Source organism: Grammomys surdaster, unplaced genomic scaffold (genome assembly GCF_004785775.1).
Source record: "Grammomys surdaster isolate TR1022 unplaced genomic scaffold, NIH_TR_1.0 133, whole genome shotgun sequence".
Lineage (NCBI taxonomy): Eukaryota > Metazoa > Chordata > Mammalia > Rodentia > Muridae > Grammomys > Grammomys surdaster.
In genome coordinates this window covers 1,224,797-1,240,840 of record NW_021604591.1, presented here as the reverse complement: position 1 = coordinate 1,240,840, position 16,044 = coordinate 1,224,797, and the positions used below count along the sequence as shown (strand labels likewise).

General features: G+C 37.9%; 1 protein-coding gene across 1 annotated transcript in view; it reads left to right on the top strand.

Annotated features, from left to right (window-relative positions):
* The window catches only part of Alms1 (ALMS1 centrosome and basal body associated protein), a 98,717-nt gene that overhangs the window by 4,598 nt on the left and 78,075 nt on the right, over positions 1 to 16,044 (top strand). Inside the window, exons 2-6 of the mRNA XM_028762410.1 lie at positions 3,494 to 3,619; positions 4,846 to 5,035; positions 10,233 to 10,350; positions 11,401 to 11,540; positions 13,346 to 13,464. Of these exons, the coding sequence (XP_028618243.1) occupies positions 3,494 to 3,619; positions 4,846 to 5,035; positions 10,233 to 10,350; positions 11,401 to 11,540; positions 13,346 to 13,464 (693 nt within the window). The remainder of the gene's footprint in view (positions 1 to 3,493; positions 3,620 to 4,845; positions 5,036 to 10,232; positions 10,351 to 11,400; positions 11,541 to 13,345; positions 13,465 to 16,044) is intronic.

The following is a 16,044-nucleotide window of genomic DNA, read 5'->3' as shown; positions in this document are numbered from 1 at the left end:
TGGCCTTGAAATCTTTAAGTCCTCTTACAAAGTGCTGGGATTACTGACTGTTGATTTGTCTGTCCTTCCTTCCTTCCTTCCTTCCTTCCTTCCTTCCTTCCTTCCTTCCTTCCTTCCTATCTATCTATCCATCCATCCTACTTTTCTCATTTCTTCTTTGCATAGTTACTTGTATACAAAAATGTAACTGATTTTGTGTGTGTGTGTGTATGTGCGTGTGTGTGTGTGTGTATGTGCGTTTATGATATGTATATACATGTTTATGTATATGTGCATGCAGGTATGCAACTATATGGAACCCAGAGATCAGCTCTCCTCAGTTACTGCCACCTTTTAATGTAGCTCATAGAAATTGAACCCAGGTCCTTGTGCTCATAAAGCAGGTACTTTACTAACACGGCTACCTGTCTAACCCTCTAGGCTTTGTCACTTTTAAAATCATTGTCTCTGTTGCTATGACATCATTTCGCTGACTTTAGTTTACCTTAGCTTATTTGACATGTTTAAAAAAGTAGCTTTTAAAAACTTCTTTCTTCACACAGGTGTGCAGGTATGTGCAGGTAGCCATGGAGGCCAGAAGAATGTGTGGGATTTCCTGGAGCTGGAGTTACAGTTGATCGTTAGCATCCTTCAGCCTATGGGTGCTGATTTAAATTTAGGACTATTGGAAGAGTAGCAAACAAGCACTCAACAGCTAAGCCAACTCTCCAGTCCCTATTTTTATTTAATTCATTGCATTTGGGTGATTGTGTGTGTATATATGCCTTCGTGTGCACACACATGGATATCAGAGGACAGTTTATGGGAATCAGCTTCCTTCTATTATATGGTCATGAGCACCAGGATTGAAGAATGTGTTGGCCATGCTAAGTGAAAATACCTTTTTTTGTTTTTGTTTTTGTTTTCGGAGACAGGGTTTCTCTATATAGCCCTGGCTGTCCTGGAACTCACTCTGTAGACCAGGCTGGCCTTGAACTCAGAAATCCGCCTGCCTCTGCCCCCCCCCCAAGTGCTGGGATTAAAGGCGTGCGCTACCACTGCCTGGCCGAAAATATCTTTACCTGATGAGTTATCTCACCACCTTATTTATTTAGAGAAGGTTATCATGTAGCCCAGGGTAGCTTCAAACTCACTAGCCAAGGATGGCTTTGAACTTTTTTTTCTCTCTCTTTTTTTATTATTTTTATTTTATGTAAATGAGGCGCTAATCTGTATGGACACTTACATGCTAGAAGAGGGCATCGAATCCCATTACAGATAGTTGTGAGTCACCATGTGGTTATTGGCCATGTGGTTGCTGGGAATTGAACTCAGGACCTCTGGAAAAGCAGACAGTGCTCTTAACTGCTGAGCCGTCTCTCCAGGCCGGCTTTGAACTTTTGATTCTCTTGTTACCACATCCTGAGTACTGGGATTATAGGACTGTATTACCACACTTTTGGTGTTTATATGGTGCTGGAAGTTGAACCCAGGGCTTTATGTATACTAGGCAACCGCTCTTTCAACTGAGCTACCTATACAGTTTCTACTCTGATTTTTAATTTCCTGTTATTTAGCTCTCCTGATTTTTCTTATTTCTTATAAACTCAGATTTGGATATAAAAGTCATTAATTTTCCAACTTCTCTTGTTAATTTGTAGTAGATTCAATGTTTTGCTTCTAGATAGAAGTTGCTACAGAGAATTTGGTTTTTTTTTTTTTAAAGTTGGATTTTTTAAACAGTTTTCGTATTTTTTAACCAACAGAGGAGTTGTTTTTCAGCATTGCTGATTCTAGCAGCCTGAGGAGCTGCACCCAGGTACTACACCCAGGTTTCAGGTGTAGCAGAGGTCTTAGACTACAGAAGGAATTTTAGGACAGATCAGTGAGAAGTAGAGTTTATTATGAACAGTATACTCCCAGACTCCTGTGGGGACATTTCAAGAGAGACTCATATCAGTTTTCAAGTTATCTTGTTTAAAGGATGTAATATGTATCAGAATTTAAAAGATTAAGTAAAATGTGCTAGACCATAGATGGTGGGGAATGCCTTTAATCCAGCATTCTGGAGGCAGAGTCAGGAGGATCTCTTGAGTTCCAGCCCAAGCTAGTCTACAGAGTGAGTCCTAGGACACCGAGGACCACACAGAGAAACCCTGTCTCAAAAAAACAAAAAAGTACAATGTTTTGGTATGCTTATTTTTTCATTTTCTTTTTGAAACTATAATATAATCACATAATTTCTCTCTTTTCTTTCTTCCCTCCATACCCTTCCATATACCTCTCCTGGGGCTCTTTGAAATTCATGTTCTTTCTTTTCATTAATTGTTCCATGCATATATGTATGTAGGTATATATGTATATATATTTATAAATATAACCTGCTCTATGTAAAAGATTTTTTTTTTTGGTTTTTCGAGACAGGGTTTCTCTGTGTAGCCCTGGCTGTCCTGGAACTCACTCTGTAGACCAGGCTGGCCTCGAACTCAGAAATCCACCTGCCCCTGCCTCCCAAGTGCTGGGATTAAAGGCGTGCGCCACCACCGCCCGGCTTAAATCACGGTTTTCATGTTTGTTTGTTTGTTTTTGCTTTTACAGACAGGGTTTCTCTGTGTAGCCCTGGCTGTCCTGGAACTCACTCTGTAGACCAGGCTAGCCTCGAACTCTCGAACTCAGAAATCCGCCTGCCTCTGCCTTCCAAGAGCTGGGATTAAAGGCGTGCGCCACCGCCGCCCGGCTTAAAAGATTTTTATTTAACAAGATTATAAGTTATTTATGGGTGTTTTGTGGAGGTTTTCAGATGAATGCTAATAAGATAGATTAGGTCATATATTTTTTTTTCTGCTGCACATGTCCCTTTTCATAATGCATCTGATTTGATTCTTATGCATGTACAATTATACGTACATAATATGATAAATAGAAAATTTCCCCAAAAATTCACTGAAACAATGAAGTTTGTCTTACTGTACATGCACCCCAAACCAGTTCCGGTCAGATCAGCCTTTCTCTTCTATCTGTCCAAATACATTGGGATTATACTTGACTAGAAACAGTCCAGATTTGATTGTTGGGGCAGAGAAGCTTATACTATTGCTCAGAGTAAAGTATACATTCTGCCTAGTGTAGGTGAAGCGTAGAGGGTTCTGAGATTGCTAGGTGCATTGTTTGAGAGGAGTGTGAGTACATGCAGGGGAAGGAACTAGACTGTCAGGTACATTATTACAAGGGTGTGTGTGTGTACATAATCCAAACCAAATAGGGTTGCAAGCTACTGAACTATATTCTATGTTTGCCTGCTCACAACCTCCTGTGAGGGAAGATATCAGGTCCAGTCTTGAGAGTCTCTTGTGGGTAAGTTACAGCTGCTTCTGATGAAGATGGTAATGCTGTTATGCTTGGAGAATGGCATTTTATAAATGAGTGTAAGCATTTTGTAAAGTGAAAGGTGTATTCTAGCATGGATACTTTTGTTATTGTACATCACCCGGCTTACGTGTGCTTTGATTTTTAGGTTATTCCACTGACTTGCCATGTATGGCAGCAGTCATCATATCAAGATAATTCTAGAGCCCAGTTTTCCGACTCCAGTACAATGTTATTGGAAACAGCAGTCCAGTGGGACCCTGAGGAGGATCAGGTAAATCTGGGACACATTATTTTCTTTTTACCAGTAGCACAAGAAATGTAATATGTTTCAGTGTCCCAGTGGTGCTCATAATTCTATGTAGAGCAGAAGCTTGTCCCTGCTTTCTTGGTCTCAATAGTCTATATTCTTCAAGACCATTGTAAAGGACTTTGTATATGTGTATTATGTCTTGGGATACTTAGCATACAAGTTAAAACATTCAAAAATACAAACTCATTACTTGACGATAATTTTAAGAGGAAAGGTGTCTTATTTCATTTTTTTCTTTTGTCTTTTTTTGAGGCAGGGTTTCTCTGTATAGCCCTGGTTGTCCTGGAACTAGGCTGCCTTCGGACACTACCTGCCTCTGCCTCCCCAGTGCTTGGATTAAAAGTGTGTGCCACTACTACCCAGCTATCTATTTCCATTTTTAAACAGCCAAGTGTATTGATGTATAAAGAAATGTATTAAAGTGAACCGTTTTAACTATACGATTTGTCAGATGAGCTTTGAAAGATACAGTCATGTACATACCACTATATGTTGAGACATATAGCTTTGATATTATAAACAAAAGATTCTGAATGCTGTTTTAATCATTGCCTTCTCCAGTCCCTGATCTTATAGCAAGCATCCTGTAGTTGGTGGCTCTGTAGCTTTACCTTTTCAAAATTATAGTGTGTGGACTTTTAAAATCTGATTTCTTCCTTTCTTTCTAAGATTGGCTCGTATTGCATGTATCAGCTCTTAAATTTTCATTGTTAAATAATATTCTTTCAGGTTTTTTTTTTGAGTAAACATGTCTTTCTGTTGAGTAAATACCTAGGAATAGATCAGCTAAATTATATAATGGTATATTTAACGTTATAAGAATATGCTAAATTATTTTCTGAAGTACCTGTTCCTATTTTGCCCAAGGAATGGAATAGCTAGGTTTGGAAATACTTTTTTTTTTTTAAATTACCACAGTATAGATTTGTCATTTAGTACCAAATGCATTGATTTGACAATGAGAACTTAAAATATAGCCTTACGTGTCAGTGACTACCTGGCACGAGGAGACGGCAGTGACTGGAAGAGAACAAGCAGGAGGTTAATGGAGCAAGAAAGAACATAGGGGGAACAACTGTTTCCCACTCTGCTGAGAATGTGGTTAAGTGTGCTATGAGTAGACAGTAGTATTAATGTGTGGACTAAGCTAATGACCAACATCTTTTCCTTTAAATTTTTCCTTTCAGAGAGCAGAGTCTTGGCATTGTCTTCCTCAAGAAAGGGATTCTTCCCAAACCTTGGATACATCCCAGACTGAGATTGGCAGGGAAGGAACAGAAGTTACAGACGTACCCTCTCAGGAGGGAGGTGAACTGGCTCAGTCACAGCGTCCAGTAAAGGAACCAAAGCTGGATCTCTTGTGTTCTCCATTGCTAAGTAATGCCTTTCTCTCTGGATTTTAACACTTTATTTTATTTCATGTGCATAGGTGTTTTACCTGCATGTTATGTCTGTGCATTGTTTTCGTGCTTGGTGCCCATGGAGGCTAGAAGAGAATGTCTTGAGTCCCTGGAACTGGAATTATGGGTGCTGGGACTCAAATTCATGTTCTCTTGAAGGGCAACCAGTGTTCTTACCTGTCAAACTCTCTCCTCAGCCCTAAGTGGCCTCTGTGTCTTTAACCAGAGGTAATAGCTTGTATTTCCTTTCTTTCCTTTTCCTTTTTTTCTTGAGACTGGGTTTCTCTGTAGCCTTGCAGCCTTGGCTGTCTTGGAACTCAATTTTCTGATCAAGCTGGCTTTGAACTCAGAGGTTCTGCCTGTCTCTTCATCTTGAGTGCTGGGATTAAAGGTGAGAGACACCTCTGCCTGGCAATAATAGCTTATATTTCTAAAAACATTTTGTGTATGTGTGTGCACACTGAAACTTGTTAGCTTGTTCCTAACTAAATTTATTTTAATTGAGGATCTCTGTGGAGCTATACTCAAAAGAATTGGTTGGTTTTAGTTTTTCATACTAGCTAGTAGGGATAGCCATATTAAATATACTATTGATCCTCATTTTAGCATTGCTCATAGAAGGCTGAAAGGTGATCACTCCCATCCTTGTGGATGTTTATCATTAGTCTTTCATAGCATAGTTGCTCTTGGAAAAAGCACATTTTATCTTTGATTGGTATTCCCTCATCAGTGGAGACTGTTTCCTCACATAAAATAAGTGTCTATATGTCTTCATTTGACCTTTATTGTTGTGATAAAGATCATGAACAAAACTATTTTAGGGAGGACAGAGTTTATTTGGCTTATGTATCCTGGATCACAGTCCATTGAGAGAAGCCATGGCAAGGACTCAAGATAGGAACTCAAGCAGAAGCCACGGTGGAATGCTCCTTACTGGCTTGCTCAGCTTGCTTTTTTTTTTTTCTCTCTTTTCCCCCAGCCTGCTTTTATATAACTAGGATCACCTGCAGGCAGCCCACAGTGGCCTCAGCCCATTCATATCAATTATTAATTATGAAAATACCTCCCAGACTTGCCTATGGGCATCTGATGGAGGTAATTTTTCAACTAAGGATATGTCTGTGTAAATTTACCTTATTTGATCCTTGGGCTCGTTCTAAGCCATTGTTATCCTCAGCTTTGAGAACAAAACAAGATGAAATTGGGTCATTTCTTTGAGATCATCCTGCTTGTCTTTTAGTGTAGAATGGCTTTCTTGGCTCTTTACCAAAGATAAACTTCAAGTAATTTTCAAATCAAGGTATTCTTTATGGTTATAAAGGTGGTTTTATAGAGCTTTGTAGAGAAGAAGACTAGGACCCAATTGAGCATATTCTTTTCAAAACAAGCTGATGTTTTGCAAGTCAGCATGTTAGTGCAGTGTTATGTGGTGTGGAACATTAAAGTCTGTTGTAGGTTTCCCTTTGGAGAGAGGTGGCTGACCTTGCTGGGAGGAGATGGCTGTGATCAAATGATTGAAGGCCGCCTTGCTAAGGAGAAAGTGGCTCCTTTTTTGTCCACTAGTTTATGTAACCGATTAAATGCCTATTGTGTTTTAATCCAAGGGTAGATAGATGGACACTACCTCCTTTTCTATGAGGAAATTTCCATAGTAACAAAACAAGAGCAGAAGTCTACAACTGTAGCCCACAGTCTAAAATTTGTACTTTATGAGTGCAAGTTTTAAGGATGTTTATTTTACATATTTATTTAATTTAGTTGTTCTTTAAAGAGTCTTGACACACTCTATCTTGCTGGGAATTCTGTGTCTCCCTGCTTCAACTTCCCAAGTGCTGGGATGTATGTGTGTACTACCCAGTCTGAATGCATTTTTGTTTTTTACTTTTAATGTGATACTCTAGATTTAACCTGAGCTTTGCACATGCTTGGCAAGTATTTTACTGCTGAGCTGTAGCGCTCACCATTTGAATTTTTAAAAGATTGTGAAAAGAAAGTTTATGTGACAGTTCATATGTTGTCAACAAGCCTAAAATATTTATGCTCTGACCTTTTACAAAAGATGCTTGCTAACTTGTAGAGGTTAAAATGAGGACATGTAAAGTATGGGTGCTGCATTTAACTTAATGTAAGGTCTTTTTACAAAGGTAATATTCCAGCAGCTGAAAATTAGATCTGTTACAGCAAAATGTCAAGGAAAATTCTATAATAGAAAGATTTCAGCATTGAATGAGAGACTGTACAGTGCAACTTCTTGTATAGCTGCATTTCTTCCTTGACAGTAGATAAAGTAGACATTTAAAGCTACTGGATTCCTGCTGTTCTGTCCCGCGTGGATGCTATCATCATGGTATTAGGCTTTCACCAATGGCAGATATCATTGATATGATGGGTGATGGAGGGTCCCACACTGGCAACATCTTTCCAAATGTGAGGAAACAACAGTTGAGAACAAGTATGAGGAGTCACTGCCAGTTATCTGTATAGCCTTCCCATCAATTACACACATAGACATAACATGCTTGGAAATTAACAATTCTGGCTTGCTCCTTTAAAAAATAAAATTTTCTACTTCACTTAGTTTAACTCTCATACACCGCTAGATATTTTTAAATATTTAAGGAGATGCTCAAATGTTGCTTATAACTAATTACTTATGATTTTTTGGTTATATCTCAATGTTTATGATAATAAAGATTTCTGTAAATTTTGGAATCTGGTTAGGGATAATTAATTTTTAATTTTATTATTTATTTTATGTATATGGGTGTTTTGCCTGCATGTATGTTTGTATACCACTCGAGTGACTGGTGCTGGAGGAGGCCAGAAGAGGGTGTCAGATCCCTTGGAACTGGAGTCACAAGTGATTGTAAGTCACCATGTAGGTGCTGGGAACCAAACGTAGGTCCTCTGGAAGAGCACCAGCCAGTTCTTTTAACCATTGAGCTATCTCTCCAGCATCAGATAACTAATTTTTAAAAAAGATTACCAGATGATTTTAAATGACCAATATACCTAGTTCTAGTTAATTGAAAATAATTTCTTGTTCTCACCAGAGCCCTTTGTGTTGTTAGCCCTAGTTTCTTAAAAAAAAAAACAACAAACAAACAAACAAACAAAAAACCCGACTTTGTTGATTCTTTGAGGGATGAAGATTATTTGTTTTGAAGGTTTAAAAATGATTATCTAAGTCAGTGCCAGGGCTGAACCATATTAACTATTCTGATGTTAGTTTTTCTGTGTGTGTGTGTGTGTGTGTGTGTGTGTGTGTGTGTGTGTCTGCGCACATGTGTGTGAGTATTTCAATATGTATGCTAGAGGACAGACTCAGGTTTTGTTTGCCAGAAGCCAGCCATTTTCTTTTTTGAGACATTGTCCCTTGCTGGCCTGAAACTCACTGATTTGATTCATTGGCTGGCCAGAAAACCCATGGATTTGCCTGTTTTTATACCTTTTCAGCACTGGGATTGCAAGTGTGCAATACCTTGCCTAACTTTATGACAATTATGGAATTGAATTTTCATGCTTGACCAGAAAGCACTTTACTGACTAAAATTATGTTTTTAAAGTTACTATCATTTCATATTTTTAACCAATTCAGTAAATAGTCATAATTTAATACCTACTAAGTGTAGCAGATGCTTTGCTTTGTCATTGAGGATATACCTATGATAAAGCACATCTATAGAATTTGAGAGGAACCAAACATGTGTGCCAATCCAGAGCAGTGAGAGTGCTAGGGTCTCAAATGAGGGCCTGTATCACCAATGTGAGCAAAACTCCTTTGAGGGCATTCCAGGAAGAAGGCTGGTGCCAGGGTGGAGTCCTCAACTGTAGACATAGTTGAAATCAAGAAAGTGTGCTATAGCAATCATTAGACTCATGTTGAAAAAGCAGTTTTAGTTTTAGCAGCACATCGCTAGTCAATTTTAGTAGGCTACTGTTTTAGAAATCAAGTTTTATATGAATAATTTTTGTTTGGTAGTTTTATAAGTGCTATAGAGAATAAGGATTTTGTACTACTTTATATATATTTAAAGAGATAAGAATTATTTAAGCTGAGTATGGTGGCACATGCCTTTAGTCCCAGCACTTGAAAGGGAGAGGCAGAGACAGGCAGTCTCTAAGCTTGAGGCCACCCTGATCTACATGGAGAATTCCAGGACAGCCTTGATTATACAAAGAAACCCTGTCTTGAAAAACAAAAACAGAAACACCCAACTCCCCAAACCAACAACAAAAAAAAATTACTTAAGCTGTTAGGGAACCATAGTGTTTTTCTTTTTGAGGTTCAAACTCTTTAGGTAATATACCTATTTTATACATTTCAGAGCCAGAGCTTCAAAGAGCATTTGTGTTTGTGATACCTACCATCTTATGGTAGAGCTTAAACAGAAAATTTAAGAAATTTATTTATTTAAAACTGGCCACCTGTTACTTATATATTAACACCATACATAATTTTCTTGACAAGCCATTTTGTAAAACAAATATTTATTTAAGAGGGAGGCCTTGTTTCAATATTATTTTGAATATAATTTTAATCCACATCATCTCTTAACAGTGTCATAGGGCCCCAGAGCCCTTAGATTACCCTTTGATATGTTCATATATAAAATTTCATATTACTTAAGATTGGGGGGCCAGCAATATGACTTTGCAGGCAAAGGCACCTGCTGCCAAACCTGATGACCTACGTTTGATTCTTCCCACACAGTGGAGGAGAGGAATGATTACTGCAAGTTGTCTTTTGATTGCCATTTGATCATAGTGCACACTCAACTCCCACCTAACACCCACACAGAATAAAAATTAAAAGAAAAGACACCCTTTAATTGCCTTTGATTGTTAATTATTAATGTAAATTATATAGTAATTTGCAAAGAAGTTAGAATGCTGACATTTAACCTATTTACATATGAAGAGATTATTTAATAATAGTAAGTTTTGTAAATAAATTTCCTTACCTCTAAGGTAGTAATGGTACTTCAAAGTCTTCATGAATTAAATGAAATACTGTATGTTCAATGTTTAGACTTTTTTCCTGTGCCATAGATGATTCCTGCTGTTATTATATTCTATTGTAATGATGTAGAAGATGCTTTAAAGTATTACGTGAGTAAGGTAAACATTGCACTTTTCAGTTGCTTAGCTTTTTTACATTTGAAACTTTGCAGTGATACAGGATAACTTTGCTGCTCCTGATTTGCCTTTGCTGACATGTTTGACACAAGACCAGGAGGTTGAGCTTGATTCCTTGTTTCAACAAAGTGAACTAGAATTTGCACCTTTGAGGTAGGGTGATTAATTTTTTTGCTTTCTAAATTTTCTACTCTTACAGTACGTTGTTAATGGTGTTAATGGTCTTAGGCTAGAGTGGGATTGAGAGTCGAGTTCAGGTCTCCTTAGGACACTCTTGCTCTTAAGCTGGTGCAGTATTTTACATGGAGAGACATACCACGTAGCTACAGTTCATTGACGAGTTGTGTGTGGTTTTGTGGCCTTTAGGCATACTTTGGCTGTCAGTACTTGAGTTTCCTATTCTAAGTCTATATGCTGCTGCGGTCCTTCCCCTCCATCCTACCTTCTTTCTGCAAGAAAGCAGGCATTTATTTCTAGGATATTAATTTGTCTGCACTTTGAGTTTGCTCAGCTGTTATTGAGTCAGTCGAGTTAGCTTTCTTTATACTGTGCAAATATCAGGTAGAATTTTTGTAATATTTCAAATTGATGTCTTTTAGAACAATCAAAATGGAAGGACATTCTGTAATTCTTCAGAAACATACTTGGAACTGTCCAAGCTTTGTTTTCTGTTAAAACCAAAAGAAAACTCTACCTTAAACTCAAAACTCTAGATTTTTAGCCCTGTCATTATGCTGTATATTACTTTGGAATCATGGTTGCAAAGTTCTTTGTTCCCTTTTAGATTGTCAAAGTGATCAAGTTATACTGTATTTTGGGAGAAGATCTATAAGCACACTATCTGACCAGTAAACTGAGGACTATCAGTTAGATGAGTGTCAATTCACAGTAGGCGGCATGCATTTAAAATAGCAGACCTTATTAAAACTAACTAAAGGTTAAAGCAAACTTTTAACCTTTTTTTTTGTAATGTTGAAATTGATTCTGTTTTAGGAGAATGCTGAGGCAATATCAGGTGGTAGTTTACTTAATGGTTGCAAAAATTTTCTTTGTTTAATCTTTATCTAAAGAGTTAAAAATTAGAACTTTAATGCACCTTTAAGTAAACCTGATTTTAGTGACACCAGGTTTGTATTTTTGTATTAGTATTTAAAAATTAAAATATCAGGAGCTAATTATTTCTTTATAACTGTCTATTTTCAGAGGGATTCCTGAGAAGTCTGAAGATACTGAATGGCTTGCTCGACCGTCAGAAGTTAGTGAAGCTTTAATCCAGGCCACCTCAGAAACATCTTCAGACTTAGTTAACAGTTGCTTTAGTATATCTCAGCATCTACTCACAGGTAGCACAACTTTTGGGTCTCAGCGCTCTCTCTTCTTGTTTGAACACGAGAATAATGGAGAAACTGTACCATCTAATGCTCCTGATGAACTGAAAAGCCCGAATGACTCAGATCATTGTGATGCCTTTTATTCATATATGCCATGGCCAACAGAAAAGGACACTCAGCAGCCAGAAGGCAACTTGGCTGATAAAGACCAAGTTTCTACTTCAACTTTATCTGATATTAGTGATGAAAGTATAGCTGCTAAAAGAAACAACAGTTTTGGTGTTTCTTGTTCAAATAATCAGTATTGGGAACAGGAAGCCAGTAAGGACCATGCTTCCTTCCCATGTGAAATTACTCCTCTTCCTAACAAAATGCCCTACTCTTTCCTGCAATGCATGTTAAAAAGAGGAAAAGGGGCTCCCTTGACCTCTGATAATCATCTTGAGAATATTTGTTTAAGGACTCCAGCAGAAGATGAGATGAGTCAAAAGAATGATTCTTTGGAGGGTTATGAAGGAAATGAAGATCTGCAGAAAGAGTTGTCTCAATTTTTTAAGCAAAAGGAGACTAGAAATACTTGGGCATCTTCTCAGGTGCATGCCAGATATCCAGAGATAAAGTATATTGGGACTGTTGCTGTCCCTGATAGTCAAAAACAAGTTGCAGAAGCACATATACTCTATAGAGGACTTGATATCTCTAAGCTGGATATCTCTGGTTGTCCTCTTCGGAGAGTCAAGTCTAACTTGGATGAGACATCAGAACAACTCTGTTTTCAAAAGGAAAGAAACCAAAAGGCAGCTTCTACTTTTGGTGAGAAAAATGTTGATGCTACTGAAAATGTAGCCTTTGAGGCAATTATTGCCTCAATTGAGTCTTCCAATCAAGAGAGTCTTACAAGTGAGACCCAAACTGACAACAATGAACTGTTAGCAGATGACAGTGAAGAGAAAGAACCCCTAAAACCAGATCTTTACCCATTAAATTGTAAGGATGAAATCTCTTTCATTGATAAGCTTAAGCATCTAAAATACCAATCTACTCCTGGGGTGTTTAAAACAGCAGATTCAAAACCATTGTTGTATAAAGAAGATGATACTAGTTCCCTATATCTATATCCAGATTTGAAATTACCCATTAATGCTCCTCAGAACATGCTCAGTAAGCCGGTTTCTGTCATTTTAGAGCTTAAGTCATCTTTAAGTGAAAAAGCTTACAACCAGGCTGTTGGTCTTGAGGAAACACAGTCACCTTCATTTCAATATGGTATAAACAATCTTGATCTTACAGAAAAGGTAGGATCTTCAAACATTAGTTTTGCAATGAAAATATCAACTTCAGAATCTTGGGTTTTACAAGATTTAAAGCAGCATACCTTTGAAGAAGTTGCAGATTCCTCAGACTATAATTTGGGTAAGGATGTAAAATGTAGTAACCCTATTGAAGGTCTGATCTGCTGCTGTATGGAACAGCTTTTTAGCATACTTGGCAGCATGTGATGCAAGTCCTACTCTGCATTAACACTGATTCATGATGCATCACTGATTATAGTCAGCCAAGAGGTATTGCTGGAAGCTGATGAAGGCCAAGGAGTCGGGCACTATAGTTATGCAACGTGACTTTTTTTCCCCTTTCTCCTTCCTTCCTTCCTTCCTTCCTTCCTTCCTTCCTTCCTTCCTTTCTTTCTTTCTTTCTTTCTTTCTTTCTTTCTTTCTTTCTTCCTTTTTCTCTTTCCCTCCCTCCCTCCCTCCCTCCCTCCCTCCCTCCCTCCCTCCTTCCCTCCCCTTCCTTTCTTTTTTTTTTTTTTCTTTTAATAGATGGCCTGGAGGGGAAGGCTGAATCTGGTGCCCGTACTCTGTGTGGTGATGCTAAGTACTCCAGCCTGTATGAAAATGCTGGTGCACACAGTGAAAGAATTGCTGAATTGCAAAGAGAGGTGAGATACAATGAAGTGATCATTGTAGAATACAGTCCTTTCCAGTGTTCAGGAAATGGTATTTGTTTTTTTGCCTTTCACTGTTGCCCAAACATGGGGCCTACGAGGCTTAACTGGTAAGTACTTGGAGCTTGCAGATTTAGAGAATTTGCTTGATGATCTTTGTGACAGCTCCTTGTTTTGGCTAGCTACTTCACAATCATCGTCTGAGGAGAGCCATTTTGAAAAGCCTGTAAGTTATTCGACATTTTTTTTTTTTTGGATTGGTAAAGGAGTATTTTAGTTGAAAAGAAAATCACAATGAAAGTAAAGAGCTCACTTGTTTTTGATACCAATTCTGACTCACAGTGTGGTCTTCATCTCACACCCAGGAATGTGATCTCTACCAAGTGTTGACAGAAAGATTGTTTCACAGCCTGTAACACTTCACGAGTTCTTTGGTGTCTTAGGAAAGGACATCTTTAGTCAGTCTTGCCTTTTTATCCTTTTTTCTAAGTAGTCCAGGTTGTCCTGGAGTTTGCTGTGTAGACCAGGCTGGCCTCAAATTCAGAGATCTCCTGCCTCTGCTTCCCAAGTGCTGGGAGTAAAGGTATCTACCACCACCATGTTCAGCCCTTCAGGCTTTTATTTTGAGGTGTCCTTTTCATGTTAGGCTAGCAAGAATATTTGGGATCCGTGAAAACAAGACACATTCAAAGTTCTTGAAATTTTTGACTTAAGGCATTTAAGAAAATGCCAAGCATCATTGTTTGCCTTGAAAGGATACTTCAATGCAGAGTCCAAACTCGTCAGTCTTTCTGAAGATATTTAACTGCCTCTTCTCAAATGAGCAACCTAAGTTTGTACACATTCCCTACCTGTCTGCTCATGCCACCATTTTCATTGTCTGTAATAAAAATGGTGACTCTAGGGACTTGTAAGAATTCTTTATAAAGCTTCATTTTCTTGGATCTTTGGACCTCCTTGAGGCCTACCCTTGTTGTGTGATGCTGTCATCACCAAACTGGTCTCACTTGTGATGTGTCCTTGTTCATGTTTTGAAGCTGATAATGGGAAGATAACAAAGATAACATGAAGATTTTCCTTTTATTTATAGGTTATTGATTGTGTAAGAAAGTTTCATGGGATTAATTTTTCTTCAGTATTCTAAAGTATGGTTTGAATTTTTAAACTGATCCTTTTATTTATAGGTTGTTGATTGTGTAAGAAAATTTCATGGGGTTAATTTGTTTTCTTCAGTATTCTAAAGTATACATGGTTTGAATTTTTAATCTGATGAGAGTGGGGATAGAAATACTCTGCTCAGATTCAGTGCCAAGAGGCTCATAGGTCACAGCCGTTCACTAGTCCATCCTGTCAGATTGGATTAATGTGGATTATTTTGGTCCATAGTTTACAATGAATACTTCTAGGATCATGATTCACTACATAAGAATACTAATAGGAAACCTTATTATGTTCTTGAATGCTGTATTATGAACTGTCTACTACCTAAATGTTAACCCTTTCTCCTCAAGAGGTCTAGTTTTCTCTGGATTGCTATCAGCTGTGCTTCTGGATGGTAATCTTTTCCAAGTTAGGTCCTTTATGGTATCTTACTTTTCTTGTTTTGTTTATTTTTATTTTTTTATTTTTTTTTGCTTTTTGAGACAGGCTTTCTCTGTGTATCCTTGGCTGTCCTGGAACTCACAGAGATCCGTCGGCCTTTGTCTCCTGAGTACAGGCATTAAATGCATGTGCCACCACTGCCCAATAGGATTTTTAAAAAAATGAACATTATGCTCACCTCCAAGTCAACTTTATCAAAATAGCTCATATGTCCCCTGTATCAGGCTCATCCTGCAGATTTGCTTTTTTTATAGAAATGTTAGCATTTTTCTAGTTTCTTACTCATCTTTTATTCTTTTTTCGTTGGCAATTAAAAAGTGGGAATTTCCAGAGGACCCAAGTTCAATTCCTAACACCAATATCGGGTCACTTACAACCACCTGAAACCAAAGCTCCAGAGGAACATCAGGAGGCTCTTCTGGCCTCTGAGAGCACCTGCATCCATGGAACAACATACATGCATGCATGCATACATTCATAACATACATACATACATATAAATAAATAAATAAATAAATAATCTTTTAAAGTAATAGAAATTAAGGGCTGAAGGCCTAGCTTAGTGATAATTTGCCTAGCATGCCCAAGGTATTGCCTGGCCCCACACATACAGACTAAAAAATGGGAAATAAATCTGAGTATTTTCCTCCTGGTTCCTCTCATTTTCAAATAGTTCAAATCTGTAGATCTGTTAAATACTTCTCATCCTTTTAATTCTGCATTATTTTCTCCTTACTTAGCCAACAGACCACGAAGTTATCTGTATATTCTTTGGTATTACCTGCTATAATAGCCTTTATGTTTGAAGGTGTGTTAATAGTACATTTTTATTGAAGTCAAGATTATAATTTTTTCCTTTGTTTGGAAGCAGTAGAAGAAAACTTAATTCACTCTCTTTATTACCTATATCTACTTTTATCTCCCTCTCCTCTTCTTACCCTCCCTCCCTCCCTCCCTCCCTCCCTCCCTCCC